General features: G+C 52.9%; 3 protein-coding genes across 5 annotated transcripts; 1 reads left to right on the top strand and 2 right to left on the bottom strand.

Moving 5' to 3' along the window:
- Positions 1–1,002: 1,002 nt before the first annotated feature.
- Positions 1,003–4,095, bottom strand: VPS37D (VPS37D subunit of ESCRT-I). 2 transcript variants are annotated; one of them, XM_032129505.1, is made up of 5 exons: positions 3,664–4,095; positions 2,643–2,814; positions 2,035–2,117; positions 1,742–1,891; positions 1,003–1,660 (listed from the first exon to the last, which is right to left on the bottom strand). In XM_032129505.1, exons 1-5 carry the CDS (start codon positions 4,078–4,080, stop codon positions 1,388–1,390), a joined length of 1,095 nt encoding a protein of 364 aa, XP_031985396.1. In that variant the 5' UTR covers positions 4,081–4,095; the 3' UTR covers positions 1,003–1,387. The 2 variants fall into 2 exon arrangements, with proteins under 2 accessions (XP_031985396.1, XP_031985395.1); XM_032129504.1 differs by having other exon boundaries at positions 1,003–1,891.
- LOC116453758 (fibrinogen-like protein 1-like protein) lies at positions 2,889–20,060 on the top strand. 2 transcript variants are annotated; one of them, XM_032129512.1, is made up of 3 exons: positions 2,889–3,231; positions 17,930–18,049; positions 19,027–20,060. In XM_032129512.1, exons 1-3 carry the CDS (start codon positions 3,090–3,092, stop codon positions 19,665–19,667), a joined length of 903 nt encoding a protein of 300 aa, XP_031985403.1. In that variant the 5' UTR covers positions 2,889–3,089; the 3' UTR covers positions 19,668–20,060. The 2 variants fall into 2 exon arrangements, with proteins under 2 accessions (XP_031985403.1, XP_031985402.1); XM_032129511.1 differs by lacking the exon at positions 2,889–3,231 and adding an exon at positions 16,929–16,997.
- Positions 5,775–13,178, bottom strand: LOC116453757 (fibrinogen-like protein 1-like protein). The gene is made up of 4 exons (XM_032129510.1): positions 12,931–13,178; positions 9,954–10,097; positions 7,876–7,938; positions 5,775–6,837 (listed from the first exon to the last, which is right to left on the bottom strand). Exons 1-4 carry the CDS (start codon positions 12,932–12,934, stop codon positions 6,203–6,205), a joined length of 846 nt encoding a protein of 281 aa, XP_031985401.1. The 5' UTR covers positions 12,935–13,178; the 3' UTR covers positions 5,775–6,202.
- Positions 20,061–20,112: the final 52 nt, after the last annotated feature.

Below are 20,112 nucleotides of genomic sequence, written 5' to 3'. Positions count from 1 at the left end.
CCTAGTTTTAAACTTGCTTTAACTAGTAATACTGGAATATTGGCCATAAATGAGGGCTGAAGTTTGGCATAAGGCCAGGTAGCCTCAGTGGGGGAGGATGATCCGACAGTGCAAGCTAATGACCTGTATTTTGGGGTGTTTTGTAGCCTGAGCTAGGGCTTTTTGTTGCTTGGGATGATTTCCAGTCTACATACCAGTGACAAGATGCAAGTTCGGCAGGCAACTGGGAAAGAGGAAAAGAATTACACAGGGTCTGAGAGCACAAGAAGAGTCTGATACCAAACCAAAAGCTAAAAACAGCACAATGGATATGCCACAGCAGGGAATAAGCACCCCAGGATTCCCAGGGGTGCCCAGGAGGCTGCAGCTGGAGGAACCAGGCTGTCCCCTGGGGGATGGGGAGCACCACCCCCTGGACTTACCATCCATTGTGTGATACTAAGGGAAAGAACAGAAGAGCCTGGGATAAAACAGGTCAGAGCTCAGGCCTCCTGTCCCTTTTTCCAGTGAGGGCTGGAGAATGGGGGAGGTGGATAAGGAATGACAAAGGGCACAATGGCCTCTGAGGTTGTGAGAAAGGTGGACACAAGTGCAGGCTGATGTGACCAGTGGCTGCCAAGCCACGAGCAAGCCCAGCTGGCCACAGGGTATAACCCTCCATGGGACGAGGGTTTTGCTGCTGGCATGAGGCATCTCTGGGCACCTCATGAGCCTTCCCCATGTGCAGGGCCAAACTGGTCCCTGGTACATCTCTTGAGGGAAACACACACTCATGGCAGGCTCTGTACCCCTTGCAGGAGCTCTCAATTTCCCCAGGGAAGTGATGGCCTAAGCCAAGTATGAATTAAAGGTCTGGGGGCTCCTCAGGCTGGAGGGCCCTCCTTGGCTGCCAGTCACCTCCAAGCCTGGCAAGTGCCTCCTGGTAACCCTTTCCTCCCTGCTTGTCCCATGCTGCTGTTCACAGCCAGAGCCAAGGGGCAGAGCATGGAAAGAGCACACACAGAGCATGGAAAGAGCCTTTATTTAGGAAGCATTTGGCACCCAGTGCTTCTGTGCTCTTTTCCCTGCTGTCTCTCCCAGCTAAGCCCACTGACATCCCTACAAGCCACCCACCCCCACCTCCTGTCACTATTCCTCTTGCTGTGGATGCAGAGACCTCCCCCCAGCAGTTCCCCAAATGCAGGACCCCCTACCCAGCCATGGCACCTGCCCCAACCAAGTACCTCCATCCCTCTGTGAGCACCCACCCATGTGCCTGCCCCACAGACCCCACAGCCCTTTGGAGCTGTGCCTACACCACCCACCACCCCTCATGTTCCCTGCCCACGTGTTCCTGCACGAGGCCTGTGGAGGCACAGGAGCAGGGACATCCCACATCCCTGCCCTGCTACCGGTGCGGAGGCTCCTGCTTCTGGTGTTGCAGCTGCTGCTGCCCACGGCCGGGCTGGGGACTGAGCAGGGGGATGTGTCCAACAAGGCGTAGGGGAGAGCCCAGGCTGGGAATTTCGGAGCAGGGAGATGCTGGCTGTTGTCCCAGAGCTGGAAGATGGTGCTTGGGAGGTGCAGCTGGCACAGGAAAGGGCACAACAGCCTCCGAGGGGATGAGGAAGGCAGGCACAAAGCCGTAGGAGAGATCAAAGGCTTTGGGGGCTATTCCACTCTGCAATGGGGCAAGGTGGGCTAGTGCCAGGCTAGCTGGGGTACCTGGGCACCCCACAGGGCCCACAGGGTTCCTGCCCACCTGGTCCTTCTGCACCTGATCCTTCTGCAGTAGCTCCTGCAGTTTCTCCAGCTGCGTCCGGCAGACGTGGGAGTGTGTGCGGCTCTGGCAGAAGGACTCCAGAAAGGACTCGAGGGGCAGGTCCTGGGCCAGGAACTGCTTTATCTGTACCTGTGGGATGGGCAGTGGGACCAGAAGGAGCACCCCCTGGACCCTGGACTCTTCTGCAGGCCCTGGCACATGGGAGGGCATGGAGAGCAGTCCGTGGCCCCGGTGAGGAAGGGACAACAGCACAGGGGTCTCAGCTAACTCACCTCTGACTCTGCTTCAGAGGCATCAAGCTTGGCTTGGAGCTGGTCCAGGGCGCTCTGTGGGCTCCACTTCTCCAGATAAGCCTCTGTGTGTCAGAAGGGGATGGGGCTGCCAACCTTCCCCTGGATGCCCCCACTGCTAGGGTTGCTGTCTTTCCCATCCCCAAGCATCCACTCCCCCACTTCCTTGAACTCAAACACCCCCAAACACATCCCTGGAGCCACCTGCACACCATGGCTTCCATCCCACCCTGGCACAGGTTGCCCAGAGAAGCTGTGGATGACTCATCCTTGTAATTGCTCAGGCCCAGGTTGGACTGGGCTTGGAGCAACCTGGTTTAGGGGAAGGTGTCTCTCCCCTCAGCAAAGGGTGGAATGAGATGATCTTTAAGGTGCCTTCCAACCCAAATGGTTCTGTGATTCTATGACTGGTCCCAGCTAAGGATTTGCTATGTCACAGGGAGCATCATCCCCCACCACTCCTGATCATGGCTGGACCATTTCCCTGGGGTAGGTCCAAGGATACTGAGCCCACCTGGACCCTCATATTAACAGGGGTTGCTCTGGGTGTGCCAGGCTCTGCCCCAGCCCATAGGCTGCACTCCACTCACCCAGGCGCTGCTGCTTGTCCCAACATGCCTCTCGGATCTCCTGCAGCTCCTGGTACTTGATGGCCAGGGAAGCCTTCCCATCCTCCAGCCGTGGGCGCAGGGACAGATTCACCCTGGCCTGAGTGCAGTTTGAAGCCAAACACATTTCCCGCTCCAGCTGCAGACTCTGGAACTGTGGGAATGGGATGGGAGCCGTGTGTGTCAGCAATGAGAAATGGGCAGAAACAGTCAGATCCAGCACCTTGCTGGGCAGGGATCCGTATCCACCGGAGGGTGAGCCCTCTTTTTCTGCACTGTCTCCATCCCTCTGCTTTGCCTGGAAAGGGGGTGCATCCCGGGGGAATGCAACGGCTGGAGCCGGGCCATGCAAGGTGACTCAACCTGACCGTGGCAAACCTCAGCGCCGGCTGCCCAGCCCCTCTGCAGGGAAAGGGCTTGGCAGAGGACATGGATGTCACGGAAGGGACAGCACCCTCCCCTCGATGCGCACACACCGTCTGCACTCGGGGACACCTAGGGAAGACGCTGAAATCGGGCCGAGAGCGATTCCAGAATAACCTGCGCCCGTTTCTGCAGCGGAGCCGGGAAAGCGCGGAGCTCATCCCGGCTGCGGAAAACGAGAGCAGGCTGGAGGGCGGGCGAAGGGCCGGGGCCTCACCAGATCTCGGGGATGCGTGGGCAGCGGATGGGGTTTGGTGGCCCTGGGTTTGGTGGCCCGAGGCTTCAGCACCGGGAGCCCCGCGCAGCCGCGGTCGGGACGCCCGAGCGGAGGTTCCCCCGCCCCGCCGGTGGACTCTGCGGCTCCTCCAGAGCCCTCGGGATTACGGGCGTCAAGATAAGGGCAGCGGGCGACGGAGCCGGTGCCATCGGAGAATACCCGGCCCCGCAGCGCCAGTTCCCGGGCCGCGGGCGGCTCCACCTTGCGCAGCGGGACAGCCCCAGAGGAGCGAGTGCCGCACGGCTTGACCCTGCCGGCTGCGGGGCTCGGCCCCTCCCGGCCCCCCGGCCCCCGCGGCCGTACCTTCCTGCTGAGGCGGGCGGCGCGCTGCAGTCGCGGCTCGTCCTGCAGCAGGGCCCGGAGCTGCGCCGTGCTGAGTGCCCCGAGGCGGCGCGGGGAGCCGGGCGGCGCCGCGGGCCGGGACATGGGCCGGGGCCGGGATTGGGATCGGGATCGGGATCGGGACCGGGACCCCCCGCCCCCGCCGCCGGGAGCCGCGCGCGCCGCCTCGCGCCCGTCGCCCCCGCCGGTCTTAAAGGAGCCGCAGCGGAGCGCGAAGCGCTCCCGTTCCGCAGCGCACCGCGCCGCCCCTGGCCGGGGGACACAGGCGCTGCTCCCGCTCCGCGCACCCTGCTCACCCCGAACCCTCTGGGAGCACCCTGCTCCCCGCTGTGCGCAACCTTCACCCGCTGTGCGCGCCCTGCACCCCGCTGCGCGCATCCTGCATCCCGCTCTGTGCATTCTGCACCCTCTGTGCACACCCTGGACCCCGCTGTGCAGCCCGCAGCCCCCGCCTGCTGCCACCACGGCTTCACCCGTCACTGCCCGGTGCCGCCCTGTGACAGCCTGGTGCCCTGTTGCCCACTGGCTCAGGAGGGCTGGGAGCCGTGGGGCACCCTCTCACTGGGGCACCCTGGCACTGCGGCACCCTGGCACTGCGGCTCTTTGCGGGCCTCTTCGCCCCCTGAGGAAGGCAGAAGCGCTGCCCCACTGGGACCAGGAACTGCTGCCACAGGGTCACCAAATATTTGCAAGGATTCAGAAACCTAGAAGAAAAATTCCAGGACCCTCCCTAACAGCCATGTCTCCTTGCTCTACCAGCTTCTCACCCTGGCACAGGAGAGCTGCTCTTCCAGCCAACGCAAATCCATCCTGGAGCTGCTCTGTGCATCCCCTCCCTATGCTGTGATGCACATTCCAAGGCAGGCACAGGCTGTACGTGGAAGTCCCGCCAGTCCTTCGTGCTCTGTGCTGGGGGGCTCAGTGCCTGGTGCTGGAGGCTCTCAGTGGGGCAAGTACAGCCCCGAGAGATGCTTCCAGCAGGAGTAGCCCTGAGCTCACTTTTTCCTCAGACATTCCCAGGTGCAGGTGTCCCCCCCACTTTGCAGTGCTGAGGGCCGTTCCCTGGAGCAGTGTCAGGCTCTTTCTGTCTCGGACATCCTCCACTGCTCATTTCTCTCAGCATTTTCTAATTTCTCAAACTTCTCTGGATGGCTCCCAGCACCTATTGGACTCTGCAGCTGGTGGGCCAGGGATGGGTTTTTCCTGAGCTGTTGGTCCTGGAAGTGAAACTCATGGCTGTTACTGTGCTGCTACAGGACAAAACAAGACAGGGTTTATGAATACCAAAGTGCTTCTCTGGCAGTCTGTCCTAGCAGTACTGGAACGATCATGGGACAAAGATGTTAGGGACCCTGGTCCTGCAGCCTCACAGCATTAGCTCTGTCTGGACTTTTCCTGGCAAAGGTTCATCTAAATCTAATCCATCAGAAACTTGGATATGGTGGTCCCATTACTGTAATTAGGTCTGCCCTCATTAGTGTTTCCTAATTCAAGTGGAGAATTCCTAATTTCTAATACTTAGCCTACTTCTCCTTTGCTTCCATTTAAGTTCATTGCTTCATGATCACAGCAGACAGACTTACTGATGGCTTTGAAATCCTGTTTCTACAGGATCAAAGCATGGCAGTACAGACATCCAGGCAGCACAGGCAACACATCCTGACAGGTGCAGCCTCCTAGCAGGAGTGAGACCTTGGCACCAGGACATTGCCACAGCTTCTGACTCATGACTGTGAGTGTGGTGAGGATGTAGGATCAGTTCTCCTACGTGCCAGGTCCCTTCTGAACACCCCTGTGCAGATCACAGGGCCTTTATCACAGTGTAACTGGGTTTAATTTTCTCACATCCATGAGAAACACTCAAGGCTTTCTCTCTCCAGGCTGAGTAACCTGGTTAAGTGGAAGGTGTCCCTGCCCATGGCAGGGGGGTTGGAATGAAGTGGGTTTTAAGATCCCTTCCAACCCAAACCAGCCTGTGATTCTATGATAAACCTCAAGACTCCAGTCCTGGCACCTGACATGGGATTTCTTGGTTCTCACAGGAGAACATCAGAGGTACAAATCAGATGTCGTTACTGAAGAATGAGCTCAAGCAAGCATGTTTATTGGATGCTTTACCAAACACTGCAGAGAGGTTCAGAGTATATGGAAATTTGGGGCATGCAGCTTTTTTTGCTTTCTGTGAGTTCTGGAGACAGCAAGGAGACTAATGCAACTCCGGGGCTGTCTTCCTCCCACAGGGAAGGTATATGTGAAATCCACAAATTTCAGAAGTGATTTTTTAATTCTTGATTATGAACATAATAACAGGGAAGCATTGGCAAGCACAGGGGAACGGAGCTGAGCAGAGGGGAGTCTGCAGTTGGAGTGGGGGATTGTAAAGTGGCATTTCAAGCCCTGCTACCCTTGTGCTCCTTGCTCTGCTCCAGAGAGGCTCACACTCTTGGGCCATGCAGAGCTTTTGCAGAGTGTCCACTGTGGACAGGAGGAGGAAGAAGTACTAACAATATGAAGCTGGTTTAATGAGGATAAGAGAGGATTTGCAGTTCCCCTTGCACAGGTTGCCCCATGTCATGCCGCCCTTATAATTCAGCCGCACAGAATAACATGATGAGTACCACCACCCACCCTCATAGCTGTAGGCACAGTTCTTACTGTAAGTGTCCTGATCCCGATCCTTTGTAGAGAATTTCATGTTGTCGTGCATGTTGTTGGGGTTGTCTGAGGTCATGGCGTCCCCAGCTGTCCCATTGTAGGAGCCCAGCCTCAGCCGGTAGCCGTGGGACTCGTCTTCCACACTGAACAGGTTGTAATCTGCGAAGTTGAAGTTGTCTGCAGAGTCCTGGATGACAAACCTGATCTGGTAGACCTTCTGCTTGGCGATCTGGTGGATGTACTCGGTGCCCAGCCAGTACTCGGTGCGCACGTTCCCAAAGCCATACTTGTAGGTGCTCCAGGACTCGGCCCAGGTGACTGGTGTGTCTCTCTGGTTCCTCTGGATGACGGTCCAGCCCCCGTGGGTCACGTTCATCTCGCAGTACACCACGAGGTGGTGCAGTCCTTTGGGCTGGATGATGTAGACGCCACTGTGGCTTCCACGGGGAATCTCACTGCAGTCCTTGGGCCAACCTGGAGCTGGAAACAAGAGACGGTTATTAAATTCCCCTAAAAGTGGGGTATTTCTTTTGTGTCTACATCCTTTTGCACACGCATTCTTAGGCTGTATTCCTGCCATGCGCTCACAGGAGTAAATCAAAATATTGAGATGATCAGTGTAGAGGTGAGCTTCACATCTTCCTAAGACTGGGTTCAAACTGATGGGGACACACTACCAAAATGTCTGGTGAGAGCAAGCCAGGCATTGCCTGGGTCACCCAGGTCTTTGGGTCACCCAAGGATCTTCATCCAGCGTGGGTTCAGTCTCAGTGATTTGCCTGTGTCATGCAGATGGTGTATCACCACAGACAAATGCAAATCTGGGGGACAAAATCACTTGCTGGTACAGCGAAGAGGTTTAATGCTTTGCCATAAACTCAGAAACCCCATAGAGAGGGTGATCATGACATCCATATCTCTAACAATTAAATCAGCCTTTGGGATCTAAGCAGGGCAAAGCCATTGTTGTTCTCTGAGATTACCCAAGTAGCTCTTTAGAGACTTCCTGACTTGTTGATTATGGCCTTTCCACGCTCCAGAGTGTCCGCACCTCACACAACAAACAGCTGAATGCACTACACACTGCTGGGAAGGAACTTGCTCCACTCTCAGTACCTCTGTCAGCGCTTGTCCCCACCCAGGTAGGACCTATCTTTGGCCTTATGGGCTAATGTTGACCCAGCCAGTTCAGTAATTCTGTCAGACCCAGTCTTCTCATCAACTGTGAAAATAAGAAAATGACTAATCACCACTTCCCAGTAATGAAGCATCACTTTCCAATTTGGACCTTTATCTGGAAAATTCCCCATGCAAAAGCACCACATCAAGTACTGAACCCAGAACATAGCTGGTAGCAGAGTCCCCGGAGGTTATGAGCTGTGGCACCTCTGCAGCCCATCAGAAAATCAGCATATTCCTGGGAGGAGCCAGTGCATGTGTAAGACATGGATAAGTTGTCCGAGAGCTCTTGGTGAGCCCAGTGATGGTGAAAGCTCCTGGGCAGATGCAGAGACTCACCGTGGCTTGCTGGTGGGTGGTGGGCGATGTCCCTGGCCTGTCGGACGTGTCCATCACCATCATCTAAATTAACACAGGAGACAGGAATGAGTGTGGAGAGTAGACATGTCAAATGCCTGCTAGGAGAGCTCAATCTTCTCCAGATGATATTCCAGTTTTTCTGTTACTGTTCTTAATTCCAGAGGAATTTATCAATTTCAGATATCAGCAAGTTAGTAGTTTGGGGGAATTTATGTGGTGTGAGAGTGAGGCTGATGCTTTCTTGGTGGAAAGGATTTGGGCATACCGTGTAGGGGAAAATCCCAAATGGTGGTGGCAACACTGGGAAGGTGGTTGTTAGAGTGCAGCAGCAGCAGTTAGGGACTTGGGAAGGAGAGGGATTAAAAAGTGGGGGAAGAAATGTGAGAGCAGACACAGGAGAACTGGCCCAGGTATCAGGAGTTGGGAGAGGTGTCTGCTCAAAAGGGAATTTGAAGGGTATTGCTGGAAGAGAGGATGGTTTAGAATGAGTTAATGCAATTCTTTTGCAAGGACATCTCTGTATCCACTGATGGCTGTGAAACAGAGGGATGAGTCACAGGCTTATGGAATTACAAAAGCCATTCCTGTCCCCTCTCTAAAACAGACAATTAACCCTGCAGCTGCTGCTCTGACAGCCTCAAATACCTGCTCCCTGCTTTCAGTCTCAGCTGGCACTGTCTTACCCCTTCCCTTGTGAAGTGTTTAACTTAAGCCTCTTGCACTCTGTATAAGCCCATTCCTGACAAAGTCTGCCTACCAGACTTCTGACTTTCTGAATTTTGATATTGACTCTCTTTTTGACTCCTTTTGACTTTCTTTACAACCTGAGCCTGAGTGGGAAACACTCATGTGATGTGGTCTGGAGGACTTTCCTACCATGGAATTTACTTCTACTACAGCCATATGAAGCTGTTTACTCATGTTTGTATTGTAAGGCACAGTCTGCCTCTGCTCCTTTCTGCCTTCATACCCCATCCCTTTGGAAGCACTCCTCTCCAAGTCAAGACTTTGGAATGCTGGCCTGTCTTTTCTGGCATGCCTCCCTGCTCACCCAGCATGCATTCACGCTGCTGATGTTTTCAGAGCATGCTAGCAGTGCCGTAGGTGAGAAACCACAAAATCATAGAATATCCCAGGCTGGAAGGAACCCACAAGGGTCATCAAGTCCAGCTCCTGGCCCTGCACAAGACAACCCCAAAATCACACCATGTTCCTGAGAGCTTTGTGGAGCCCAGAGCACACATTCTTTCTCTACTCAGACTTGCAGTTCTTGCTGAAGCCCAGGCTCTTGTCTCAGTCGCAGTGCTCCCTGTGCTGGCAGTTTCCTGACAGGTGATGCGAAATCAGCACCAAACGCTTGGACCTTGAGCTCTTCTGCCGAGCACACTTCCTCCTCCCCTGGAAGGGAACCAGCTCTTTCTGTCATGCCACATCCCACCCACAGCCCCTGTTTATTTTTCCAGGAGCATTTCTTGAAGGCTTCCTCATTGTTCCAACATACCCTGGTAGGTTACAACATAACCCTGTAGGTTACTCTGTGCCATCACCTGGCTGTTTGCCCTGTGCCAGTGTCACTGCTTAAACTCTTTGTATCAACTTCATTTATTTCCTCTTTGTATTGAGGTCTCCCTTGAATTCAGTTCTCCACTGACCTTGTGATTTCCAGAGGTAGGGACTGTTCTCCATGTCCTCAAAACACACTGTAGCATCTTTAACCCTTCTTCTCCAAGGAAGAGCCCACAGCCCACAACACCCTGGGCTTCGTCTTGCTGCCAAATTGTCCTTTCTCCTGGGATCCTGTGAGCTCTGAACAGCTCTTTGGCTGTTTTTCTGTCACTTATGGACAGAAGAACTTCCGTAAGTCGCAGCAGATGAGACAGGCAGCAAGCAGAAGGGGACCCTGAGGTTACTCTTGTTCCAGTAAGACATTCTCAGAGCAGTATTTAGTCCTTCCTTGCTGTGACAGGGGTGTAGGCAGGCTGATGAGGGTGTAGGCTGTGTAGGATCTGACTGATCAGGACCTTGTTTGCCTCTCCCTGTTTCAGGGCCATACTTACCGGGCTGGGAGGACTGTGGGGGAGCATTCAGAATGTCATCCATTGTGCCATTGAGGAGGTACAAGTTTCTTATGTCAACATCAGGAAAAGATGCTGCCAGGGCCAGCAGGCAGGTCAAAAGCAGGAGACAAAGGCACTGGGTAGCTGAAATGGGAAGATATTGGAAGAAAGAGATTGTAACTCTTCTATTGGAAAGCCAATAATCCCATTCAGTGTAAAATAGGAAAATAAAACTGTTTGTAGAGCTCCCTTGGAGCCATGAGCCCTATGTAGATGAGCTCATTAGATGAACTGTCATGTACACATTAGCAGGAGTCATTGGTGGTGGCACCTGCTGTAGTGGCTTTTGAGACAGAAGAAGTGCCAAAACCTTGTCCAAAGCCAAAGTGTCTGTAATCAGAAATCCCTATGTCATAGGTTAGCAAGCTGAGTCTTGGAAGTGATGTTCTTCTTACAGCTTCCTCTATGACCTGACAGAACCTATCAGCTGGCCAGTTTGAATATGGACAATTCTTTAAGCCACTTAAAGTTGTGACCGCCTCTGTGATCCACATTTAAGAATAGGCAAACTCCCCCCCAACTCTCTCTCATTTTCAGCACTGGCACAGGTGGCTGCGGGCCCCGTGTGGGGGCCAGCGGGCCCGGCCAGGCCCTGCTCAGGCCAGGCCAGGCCAGGCCACGGCTCCAGGATGACCATCAGCTAAAGGGGCACCGCTGTCCGGCAGAGGTCAGGTGACCAACAGCGATAAGCCACATTCCAGCTGCAAGGCCAAGGTGAGATTAACCCTTTTAGTGCTGTGAAGAGCTGAAAACCTGAGGGAGAGAGGAGATACTTAAAGCTGAAAGTCTGTTGTGAAGCTATGATATATCAGAGTATCCCGTTATCATTTCATGAAGATATGGGGGGTGGAGTGTTCAACTCGTGAGCAAAAGCACCTGCGCTGAGATAGGCAGATGCTGACGCAGCTGTAATTTCATGAGAAGTTTGGACAGGGAGAGATGGAAGTGATGAGGACTTTTGCTCCAAATGGGAAAGGAGAAAACCTCAGTCCTTAGAGATGCTCCCAGAGATAGTCCTAACGATGAAGATGATGAAGACCCTTTGCTCCCAGGGAAGGAGAAGGGCCTCTGTTTTTTGTTTCTGAAAGGCTCAACCTTAAAATTGTACCCCAAAAAACTTCAAGAGTGGACCCTCGAAAGCAGTTGCGGGAAAAGCTGCAAGTTGGGGGAAAAGGACTCACATGCGAGCAGAGAGACTCCTCTTCCTAAATGGACTGAACAATATTTGGAAGTGGGCGGCTGTCTCGTTGTGATAATGTTTTCATAGCGCGAGCAAGAAGAGACTTCTCTTTCTAAATGGACTGAACAAGGTTATTATGGAAGTGGTAACAGACTGAACAACTCAAGGGTTGTCTTTTTCCATTGTCAGTGGGAGAAGGGAGGAAGGTGGAGGGAGGAGGAGAGTTCTGAAGGTGGTATAATTTTTTCCCCCTCTTTTAGGTCTGTTAATAAACTTCTTTATATTCTTTCAAGATTGGTGCCTGCTTTGCATTTCTCCTAATTCTTATCTCCCAGAAGGTAAACAGTAATGAGTATTTTGGACCAAACCACTACACCCTATAAAACTCAAGGCTCAGGACTAGAGATAACAAGCAGAGTGAGCAGAGGGAGGAATCCCCTTTCTTCCCAGCTCCCATCATGCTCCCATGACATATTCATGTGGTTTGAGCTGGGACTGCCCTGCGGTTTTGTGCCTGCCCAGGCAGGGCCATGTGTGTGCAAGCAGCATGACAAAGAAAGGCAGCACAGACCTTCAGGAGTTACAGCCTGTCTGGGGTAAATTATGCCCTTTGTGTGGTTATGTTGGTTATGTGGCTAGTTCAAGATTTCCATATGTGGACAACTGGTCTGCTCTGCTCTGGCTCAGAGTACTAGGGAAAACCAGCACACTTTTTGCAGTATTCAACCTAAGTAAAATAACAGAAAGTTTGTTGTGATTCCTAAAGAGTGGGACATTGTGGAGATGCCTGCCCATGGGGAAGTCTTGATAAGACACATACAGCTCACCTGGCAGATGACTGATGTGAACCCCTCACTGTTCAAAACCAAGCAGAGCCAACACCTATTGCACTGCCCTGGGGTACCTGGGTTTGGCACCATTCTCTGGGATGCCTGAGAAGGAAAATCATCATGGATGCCAGCCTGGAACTGCTGTGTGGAATTGCAGACACCCTAGAGACAAACACCCCATTTTGAAAATGCTCAGAGATGTCCCAATCATTCATGCTGGTTACAGTTTTACAGCAAGTTTTTCAAACACACTTCAGTCCAACTGATTCACTTCTCAATTCCTACATAACATTTGGTATGTTCATATTCTTGTGTTTGGGACATATTTAAAGACATTTTTCCTTGAGGCACCCAGGGAAGAAATGCTCCCCCCACTGCCAGCCCTTCCCCCATGACTAGTCATGAAAAGTCTGCATAGGAAGGAGATGCAGGAGGAGGATCAACTTCTTGTGAGTGTTCTTCTGGGGACAGCAATGTGCTTTTGAGCATCTGACCTCCAAATCTGGGTACCTGTTCAATATCACTCATTCAGAAGGAAAATCTAAAAAATCTCTTTTTTAGTCTAGAGTATTTAACACTTTCCTTGGGGAACTGAAAATTGCAAAGAATGGTAAATATGAAACTTGTACAATGATCTGTGTAGCACTCCAGGGCTACACTGGTACAACCTGAAAATAGCAGAGCATGCAGGCTCCTGCCCCAGCTCCCAGCCCAGGGCAGAGCAGGCACAGACAGGGCAATGGACTCAGCACTGGCATCTCCAGGGTATGGGGAGGACAGACCCTGCAGCAGACAAAGTGCTGGGGTACCCTGTGACCTGTAGTCACACACAGAGGTCCCATCCCATCCCATCCCATCCCATCCCATCCCATCCCATCCCATCCCCTCCATCCAACCTTACACTCACCCATGCCGTCTCTGTGGGGCACAAAGCTGGATGGTTTTGTCCTGGCTGGAGGGGTGTCCAGCCTGAAAGTTATAGGGTTGAGCAGGTGAGGGGGTGGAGGCACAAGACCCAAACCTCAGCACTTGTTCTCTGGTTGGCAGCAGGACCAGTGGCTTAGGGCTTATTTGCTCTTCACCATCAAGTGATCAGTCCTCAGAAAATGAAGTCTGTGTGTCACACAGGTGAAGAGCTTTCTTCAGAGGCAAAGCAAATAATATGGTGCCAATAAGCAAATGCCTTAAAATACCCACAATTTACAGTGCAGTGTTTCCCCAGGGAATGACGTTCTTGGGGCATCTCCACAGAGCTCAACTGGTAAGTAAATACCCAGATGACTTTCACCTCCTGGATGGAAATCAAATATCAGGCGTAAATCACTCTCTTCAGAGTCGATGTTGAGCTCAACAGCCCCTGGGGACCCCACAGACCCTTCAGGGAAGAGGTACTCCAGTGTTCCTGGGAAACTGTGCACTGAACTTCAGAAAGTTCCACTCCAGTGCCTCCTGACACCCCTGCCCTGCCACTGCCGTGCTGCCCCTTGCGCAATGTGCACTGTGGTCCCCCCCAGCACCATGGTGGCCCTTGCAGCAATCACAAGGGAGTTTTGGGCATCATGAAGTGCTGCTGATGTAAAATGGTCTCACTTCAAGCCCCTCTCTGCTCTAGGAGTACTTACACCACAGATGTCTTACAGAAAATGCCAGACCTCCCTTTTCCCAGGGATGCCTGCAGTGTTCTGAGTTATGAGGGCTCCTGTAGCCCAGCACCCACCCTGGATGGACAGGCTGGGATTTTTGTCACAGTCTGTGTCCTTGCAGTGTGGTCACCTGGTCATGGACACTCCTGTGCCTGACCTGCTGTGCCTGTGCACAGACATGCAGTGACCCTCAGCAGGGCTTCTCCAACAGCTTCCAGCTAGTTTTTCCAGGAGGCTGTGGCCCATGTGAAGATTAGGATGAGCAAAGCAGGCAGGGGAAAGGTCACACAGGGGATTTCTCCAAACTCCCAGCTCTATCCTGGGGCCCAGCTCCTGTTCAGTATATTTCACAGAAACACAGAATCCTGGAAGGTTTCTTCAAAGATCATCTTGTTCCATTCCCCTGCCATGGGCAGGGACACTTTCCACTAGACCGTGTTGCTCCAAGCCCTGGGCAACCTAGCCTTGATCAATGTTTGATACTGAAACAGATCTGTTTGTTGCTGCATCCCAGGCTGCATCTGGAAAAATGCAGCCAGGAGGGTGAGGGAGGGGATTATTCACTCCCACAGGTGAGACAGCGGCTGGAGGGCTGTGTGGGGGTTCCCTGTGCAGAGCAGCAGCTTCAGCTCCAGAAGGATCCAGCTAAGAGCACCAGGGAAGTTGAGGCAGGAGTACATGGCATATGTGGAGAGGCTGAGAGAGATGGGTTTGTCCAGCCTGGAGAACAGAAGGCTGAGATGGGATCTTGTGGCTGCCTAGAGCTACCTCGTGGGAGGGGGAGGAGCAGGTGGAGTCAGGCTCCTCAGGGCACCGTGTCTTGCTTTGGACCCCTCATTGCAAGAAACAGACTGGAGCAAGTCTGGAGGCCAGTGGAGGCCACTGGGCTGGTTGGAGTCCTGGAGCTCAGGACATGTCAGGAGAATTGGAAAGAACTGAGCTTGCTCCACCTGGAGAAGAGTAAGCACAGAAGTGGTCCTATTGCTGACAGCAACCATCTTATGGGAGGACACAGAGAACATGGAGACATATTTTTCAAGGACATCCATGATGGCGGGATGAGAAGCAATGGATCTAAGTTGGAACATGGAAATTCAAGTTAGAAATAGGGCTTTGCTTTAACATGAGCTTGGTAAAATACCAGAATAGGTGCCCAGGGAGAGGCTGTGGGATTTATCTTCCTAAAGGTGTTCAAGACTTTACTGGACAAGGACCTGCTTGAGCATGGTTTGGACCAGATGGCCTCCAGAAGTCCTTCCCAACCTAAATTACTATGTCACCCTGTGATTCTGTGACTGTCTTCGGAGGTACACAGGAAGCATGAGAGCCAACAGACACAAGGAGAAGGAAGGGAAATCGGATTTAAAAAAATTCGGCCTGAGTGTGTTCAAAGATGGGAAAAAAAAAAAGAAGAGAAGTTGTGGGACCTCCATTCCTTGACATACACAACTGATCCAGGTGTGACCCTAAACAGCCCATTCAAGTTGTCACTGTTTTGGCGCTGAGGCCAAACCAGAGGCACCCAGAGGTCCTGCTGTTCTTGGACCCTGTGTCTCCAATTCTCTGCAAACCCCCCTCCCCAGCCTTTACATCTTAGTACTGGGCCACACATAGTCAGCCCAGTCGGGTGGATTTGCCCTTTCAGGGTAACAGCTGTCGTGGCTCTTGTGGCTGGTGGCCTGTCCCACCCAGGACCTTCCCCTGGGCCCACTAAGTCAGTTTGAATTCAGCCCTAGACCTCCAGTCTAGGTCTGAACCACATGGCACAGTGGGGGACTCCAGTCCCCTCTCTGTCCACTTTTTCTGGATGGACCTCAGACTTACTCTGTGGATGGTTTATTTCCTGGATGGACTGCTCACATCCCTGCAGTAGCCTATTTCCAGGCCTGCCCTCTGCCCTGTGTCCCTTCATGAAGGATCCTGGATCCAGCTGGCTGCTTGCCTCACATGGAGCCCACACTCAGCCCTCTCCACTGTGCTTGGACCTGGCAGGACAGACATCGCCTCCTCAGATCACCCTTGGCTCCCAACCTCTCACCAAGCTAGCAGGGGTGATATCAAAGTGTTCAGATGGAACTTGATCATAGAATCATGGAATCGTTAAGGTTGGAAAAGACCTCTACATCAATAAATCCAACAGTCAACCCAGCATCACTGTGTTCACCAACGAACCATGTCCTCAAGTGTCACATCCACATGTTTTTTGAATGTTTTCAGGAATGGTGACTCTACCAGTTCCAGTGCTTGACAACCTTTTCCATGAAGAAATTTTTCCTAATATCTAATCTAAAATTCCCCTGGTGCAACTTGAGGCTGTTTTCTCTCATCTTGTCAATCCAGGAATCCCTTACCAGGGATCCATTATCTTGGAGAGGTCTGGATGCCACTCATCAAGGCCTGCAAATGGCACTGTTTGATTTCCATAGTGTGGAAAGTTTGGTGGGAACCTCAGCTTTACCCTGGATTGCTGTGAACAGCAGGTGTGAAGCTGTGCCATGAAAAAAAGTCTGATCAGAAACCAACATAGAAGAAGAAGGTAGAAGGGACACATCTTTATCTTCTTAAATTTGACTTGAAAAGGTGATGGAGCTTCCTGGACCTTCTGGCAGGAAGAACAGCCCTCCCAAAGCATTTGTCCTGAGAGCATTTTGAGAAACTCCTGGTCAACATTTCTGGGACTGAAGGTGGATCTGTAGGAACTCACCAGGCCAAAGATGGGGATTGCAAAGGAGAGTGGCAAAGGGACCCACAGATACCTGTTTGTTACCTGGAGCCCTTGCTGAGAGCATGCAGGGCGACACTGTAGCTCTGGCTGTGGGACACTGGCTCCAGCTCAGTGACTGATCCCAAAACCTGCCAGTGGAGAGTTAGTGAGTGGGCACCTCTCTTGAGGACCTGTCCTCAACTTTCCAAGATCAGGCTTGGGACTGGTCACATAGACCTCTCCTCCTTTGCTAGTTTCTGTATATCCTTAAAAAGCTGGGTCTCTCCACTTCACTTTGATCATGGCTCTCCAGATTTTGCTCCAAGTGTGCAATTCGCATGTAGTGTTTGTGTAGGGACAGTCAATAATTGAAACTGCTCAGCATGGACGGGGTTATTCTGTACCTCTCTGGCTGGAAGGACATGTGTCCCTCCCCTGAGTTGTGCTGTCATGGGATCTGGAAACTGCTCGAGCAATAATCTGAAAGTGCCTCCTTGTGCCTCTACAAATGATGAGTGTGAGCACACATGGGTGTGTGCAGTGCCTATAAAGCCAGAGTGGACAGCTTGGCATGGGAGGGTGCACCACTCGGTTCCTGCTCTCTCCGCAGCTGTGCTGTCGTGATGGGTGAGTTTCCTGCTCAGGTACACCTCACTCCGGTGTGGTGCTGGGCTCAAATGAGACCTCACAGGGTGAGTATGCAAAGGCACAGAGAATGATGAGCAGGACAGCAGCTGTGAGCTTCCCTGGGAGCAGGAGGGGTGCCAGAGCAAAGGACCAAACAACAGACATGCTTGGTGCCAGCCTGTGCCCGCCCCAGACTACCTGTGCCATGTGTTCCAACATCCTGTCAAGGCAGCTTAATGTGCAGACCTAAGCTTCACCTTGGTCCTTTCCCTACTTGACCAATGCATGTGGCATGTGAGGTTGCTCAGGGATCCTGCCCCAGGTGTGGTGGCATCTCCCCCAGGAGGTGAATGAGTGCAGGGTGTAGGGGGGTGCTGTTGGTCAGCACACAGGGTTTGGGCTTTTATCCCTGTGTGGGCCAGGAGATTCCTCTGTCTGCTTGGGAGCAGTGCAGTAGGACCCATCCTCTGGGATAGTTTCCTTCTAGCTGTCCTTGGACTGGAGTGGTTGATATGAAAGACTTAAGCATGATTACTCAAAAAAAAGCTGTTTCTTGTGATCCCCCCAGCAAACTGCTGTTCCCATATCCAGCTGTGTCACTTCCCTCTCTTTGCTCTCTTGGGCTGTAGGTTCTGAGAACAAACTGCAGGTTGCTGTGTGGTGCAGGGAAGGGGCTGATTAAGAGGTGACAGAGTCATTTCTCACCTTGTTTCAGCCTTGAAGGGCAGAGCCTGTCCTGAAGCTGCAGCTTCCACTACCCTGGGAACCCTCTGCTCCTGACTGTGCCCTGGCTCTGCCTTCCCTGCTCCTAGCATCCCAGGGGCTGCCCAGGGATCCTGGCAGTGATAGGCAGGGGCCTGCCCAGGAATCTTGATGATGATGGGTAGGGGCTTCCCAGGGATCCTGGTGGTGATGGGCACTTTCCTTCCCAGGGCTCCAGGCTGGGACACCCTGGCTGCACCGGGACCTTGTCCTCCTGCCCACCATGGTGGCAATGCTTCTCCTGTGTGCCAGCGCTGGTCCAGCCGTACCCACTGCCAGCTCCCGGAGTGGTGAGTAGCGGGTGGGTGGGGGGCACTGGCTGGGTACCGAGGGACAGAGCAGGACTCTCAGGTCTGCTCTGTGCTAGGGAAGGCAAGCAAACACCCAAAGGGATGCACAGCACAGGAGCTCCTCACACACACAACCCCTGGGCCATGGCTTTTACAGCCTGACTCCTGCCAAGCCACCTTCACCCCCTTGGTGGGTCCCTGCTGAAACGAACAAGTTTCTACCAAAACAGCACAGCTTGAAAGGATTGCTGTGCCATGTTTGTGAGGCTCAATTCTAGGAGAGATCCTCCCAGCCATTTGGCTTTTTGTTTAGCTCTTGTTGGATTAGGAACATTCCCTTCCTCCCTTCAAGGGAGGATGACAGCACCTGCAAAACCCAGAATTTCATGGGTTGAATTGGAATTACCCACAGCAAATTGTCTTACATCAGACACAAACCAAGAAAAGCAAATTAGATGGCAAATTAGTTTGGTTAGTAAGTAATGAGACATCACATAAATTATGACAAGCTGAGGAAAGAGATCCCTTATAGACCAAGGCAGAACTAAGCCTTCTTATCCAATACCATGAGCCCCAGGGAAAACATAAATTTTCATTACGTACCCTCATCCAGTGGAGCATTTTGGATACTTCTGGTCCTTGCAAGAGCTGCAGTTCAATATATCACGAGTATATGGGCCAGATACACTTGGAGGACATAATTGAAATCCTGGAGATTTTTTCACCCTTCTTTTCTTGGCAAGATGCATTAGAAGGCTCCAAATGAAACAGCAAATAATGAGAAATAGGTTCCAGAGCTCTTACAGAGGCCACTGGCTCAGAGACCTTCAGATTCCCTGAGGATGAGCCAGTGGAAAAAGCCCCAGACAGAACTACTCCTTTTTGTCCTGAGTCCTCACTGCTCTTCAGAAGCTCCTTGTTGTCCTGATAGACTCATGGACCTTCTCTCTCCCCCTACCCTGTGTTTGCTGCTGCAGCCACAGGGTTCCCCCCAGACTGCAGCCGCCTCCGCAAGAACAGCCCCAGTGGCGTGTACGTCATCCAGCCGGCCAGATCCCCGCCACGCGTGGTCTGGTGCGACATGGACACCGAAGGCAAGGGCTGGACTGTCGTCCAGAGAAACTCTCATGACACTGAGCTCACGTGGAAGCAATCCTGGACCACCTACAAGTATGGCTTTGGGAACGTGCACAGCGATTACTGGCTGGGCACCGAGTACCTGCACCTGCTGACGCAGCAGGGCACCTACAAGGTGCGCTTCGTCGTGCGGGACAAAACCAACGTCACCCACTATGCTGAGTATGACATCTTCAGAGTGGAGAGCGAGGCCAGCGGGTACCCGCTGAGGCTGGGCCGGCATTCTGGTGATGGGGATGACTACTTGACCCTCTACCACCCCAAGAAGGGGGGCATTCATGACAACATGAAGTTCAGCACAGTTGACAAGGACCAGGACCAGTACAGCGGGAACTGTGCCAAGAGCTACGGGGGGTGGTGGTACAACAGGTGCCAGAATGTCCTGCTCAATGCCAAAAACTACATTGTTTGGCCAGGATTCTGTGATAATGGTGACTGTGCATCGTCCCTCATCCTGGTCAAACCCACTGATGTGTGTTGACCATGCACAGCCCTCTGGGAGTGAGGGGGTGCCACCATCCCCAGCTCAGCGCCCCATTCCCATGCCAGTCCCAGTGCACATCCTACTCTGCCTACAGCTCCTGTTCCCTCACCAGCTGAAACACAGCAGCTCTGGGGCTCAGGAGCCATCACCCAGAGCACTGGGCACATGGACAGCTTTGCCCAGTGCCATGGTGCTGGCTGGCACTGGGGCACAGGCACTGGTTTGGGGTGGGTGCACCCGCTCCCATCCTGGGGAGGGGGACATGGTGCCTATTCCCTTCCCCTGCAGTCAGTGAACCCTGCTTTGCTCAGGCCCTGCTCCCTCCCCAGGCCTCGCACACCCCACAGCTCTGCTATCCACGGTGGGAGGAATCAGCTGCAATAAACGCTGGAGCCAGACTGTGCTGCCTCGTGTCTACCTGCACACAGGTGTTGGGGGATCA

Source organism: Corvus moneduloides, chromosome 20 (assembly GCF_009650955.1).
Source record: "Corvus moneduloides isolate bCorMon1 chromosome 20, bCorMon1.pri, whole genome shotgun sequence".
Lineage (NCBI taxonomy): Eukaryota > Metazoa > Chordata > Aves > Passeriformes > Corvidae > Corvus > Corvus moneduloides.
Note: the sequence above shows the minus strand (reverse complement) of the source record. Positions and strands in the feature narration are given on the sequence as shown.

Excerpts from the sequence above, each read along its gene's own strand:
- LOC116453758 (XM_032129512.1), top strand. The coding sequence starts at position 3,090 with ATGGATGTCACGGAAGGGACAGCACCCTCCCCTCGATGCGCACACACC. Across the intron at positions 3,232-17,929 it reads TCTGCAGCGGAGCCGGGAAA|GGCTCCAGGCTGGGACACCC; the intron begins GCGCGGAGCTCA and ends TTTCCTTCCCAG. Across the intron at positions 18,050-19,026 it reads CACTGCCAGCTCCCGGAGTG|CCACAGGGTTCCCCCCAGAC; the intron begins GTGAGTAGCGGG and ends TTGCTGCTGCAG.
- VPS37D (XM_032129504.1), bottom strand. The coding sequence starts at position 4,080 with ATGCGCGCAGCGGGGTGCAGGGCGCGCACAGCGGGTGAAGGTTGCGCA. Across the intron at positions 2,815-3,663 it reads CCGCCCGCCTCAGCAGGAAG|TTCCAGAGTCTGCAGCTGGA; the intron begins GTACGGCCGCGG and ends CCATTCCCACAG. Across the intron at positions 1,892-2,034 it reads CCTCTGAAGCAGAGTCAGAG|GTACAGATAAAGCAGTTCCT; the intron begins GTGAGTTAGCTG and ends CCCATCCCACAG.
- LOC116453757 (XM_032129510.1), bottom strand. Across the intron at positions 7,939-9,953 it reads CCCACAGTCCTCCCAGCCCG|ATGATGGTGATGGACACGTC; the intron begins GTAAGTATGGCC and ends GTGTTAATTTAG. Across the intron at positions 6,838-7,875 it reads CCACCCACCAGCAAGCCACG|CTCCAGGTTGGCCCAAGGAC; the intron begins GTGAGTCTCTGC and ends TCTTGTTTCCAG.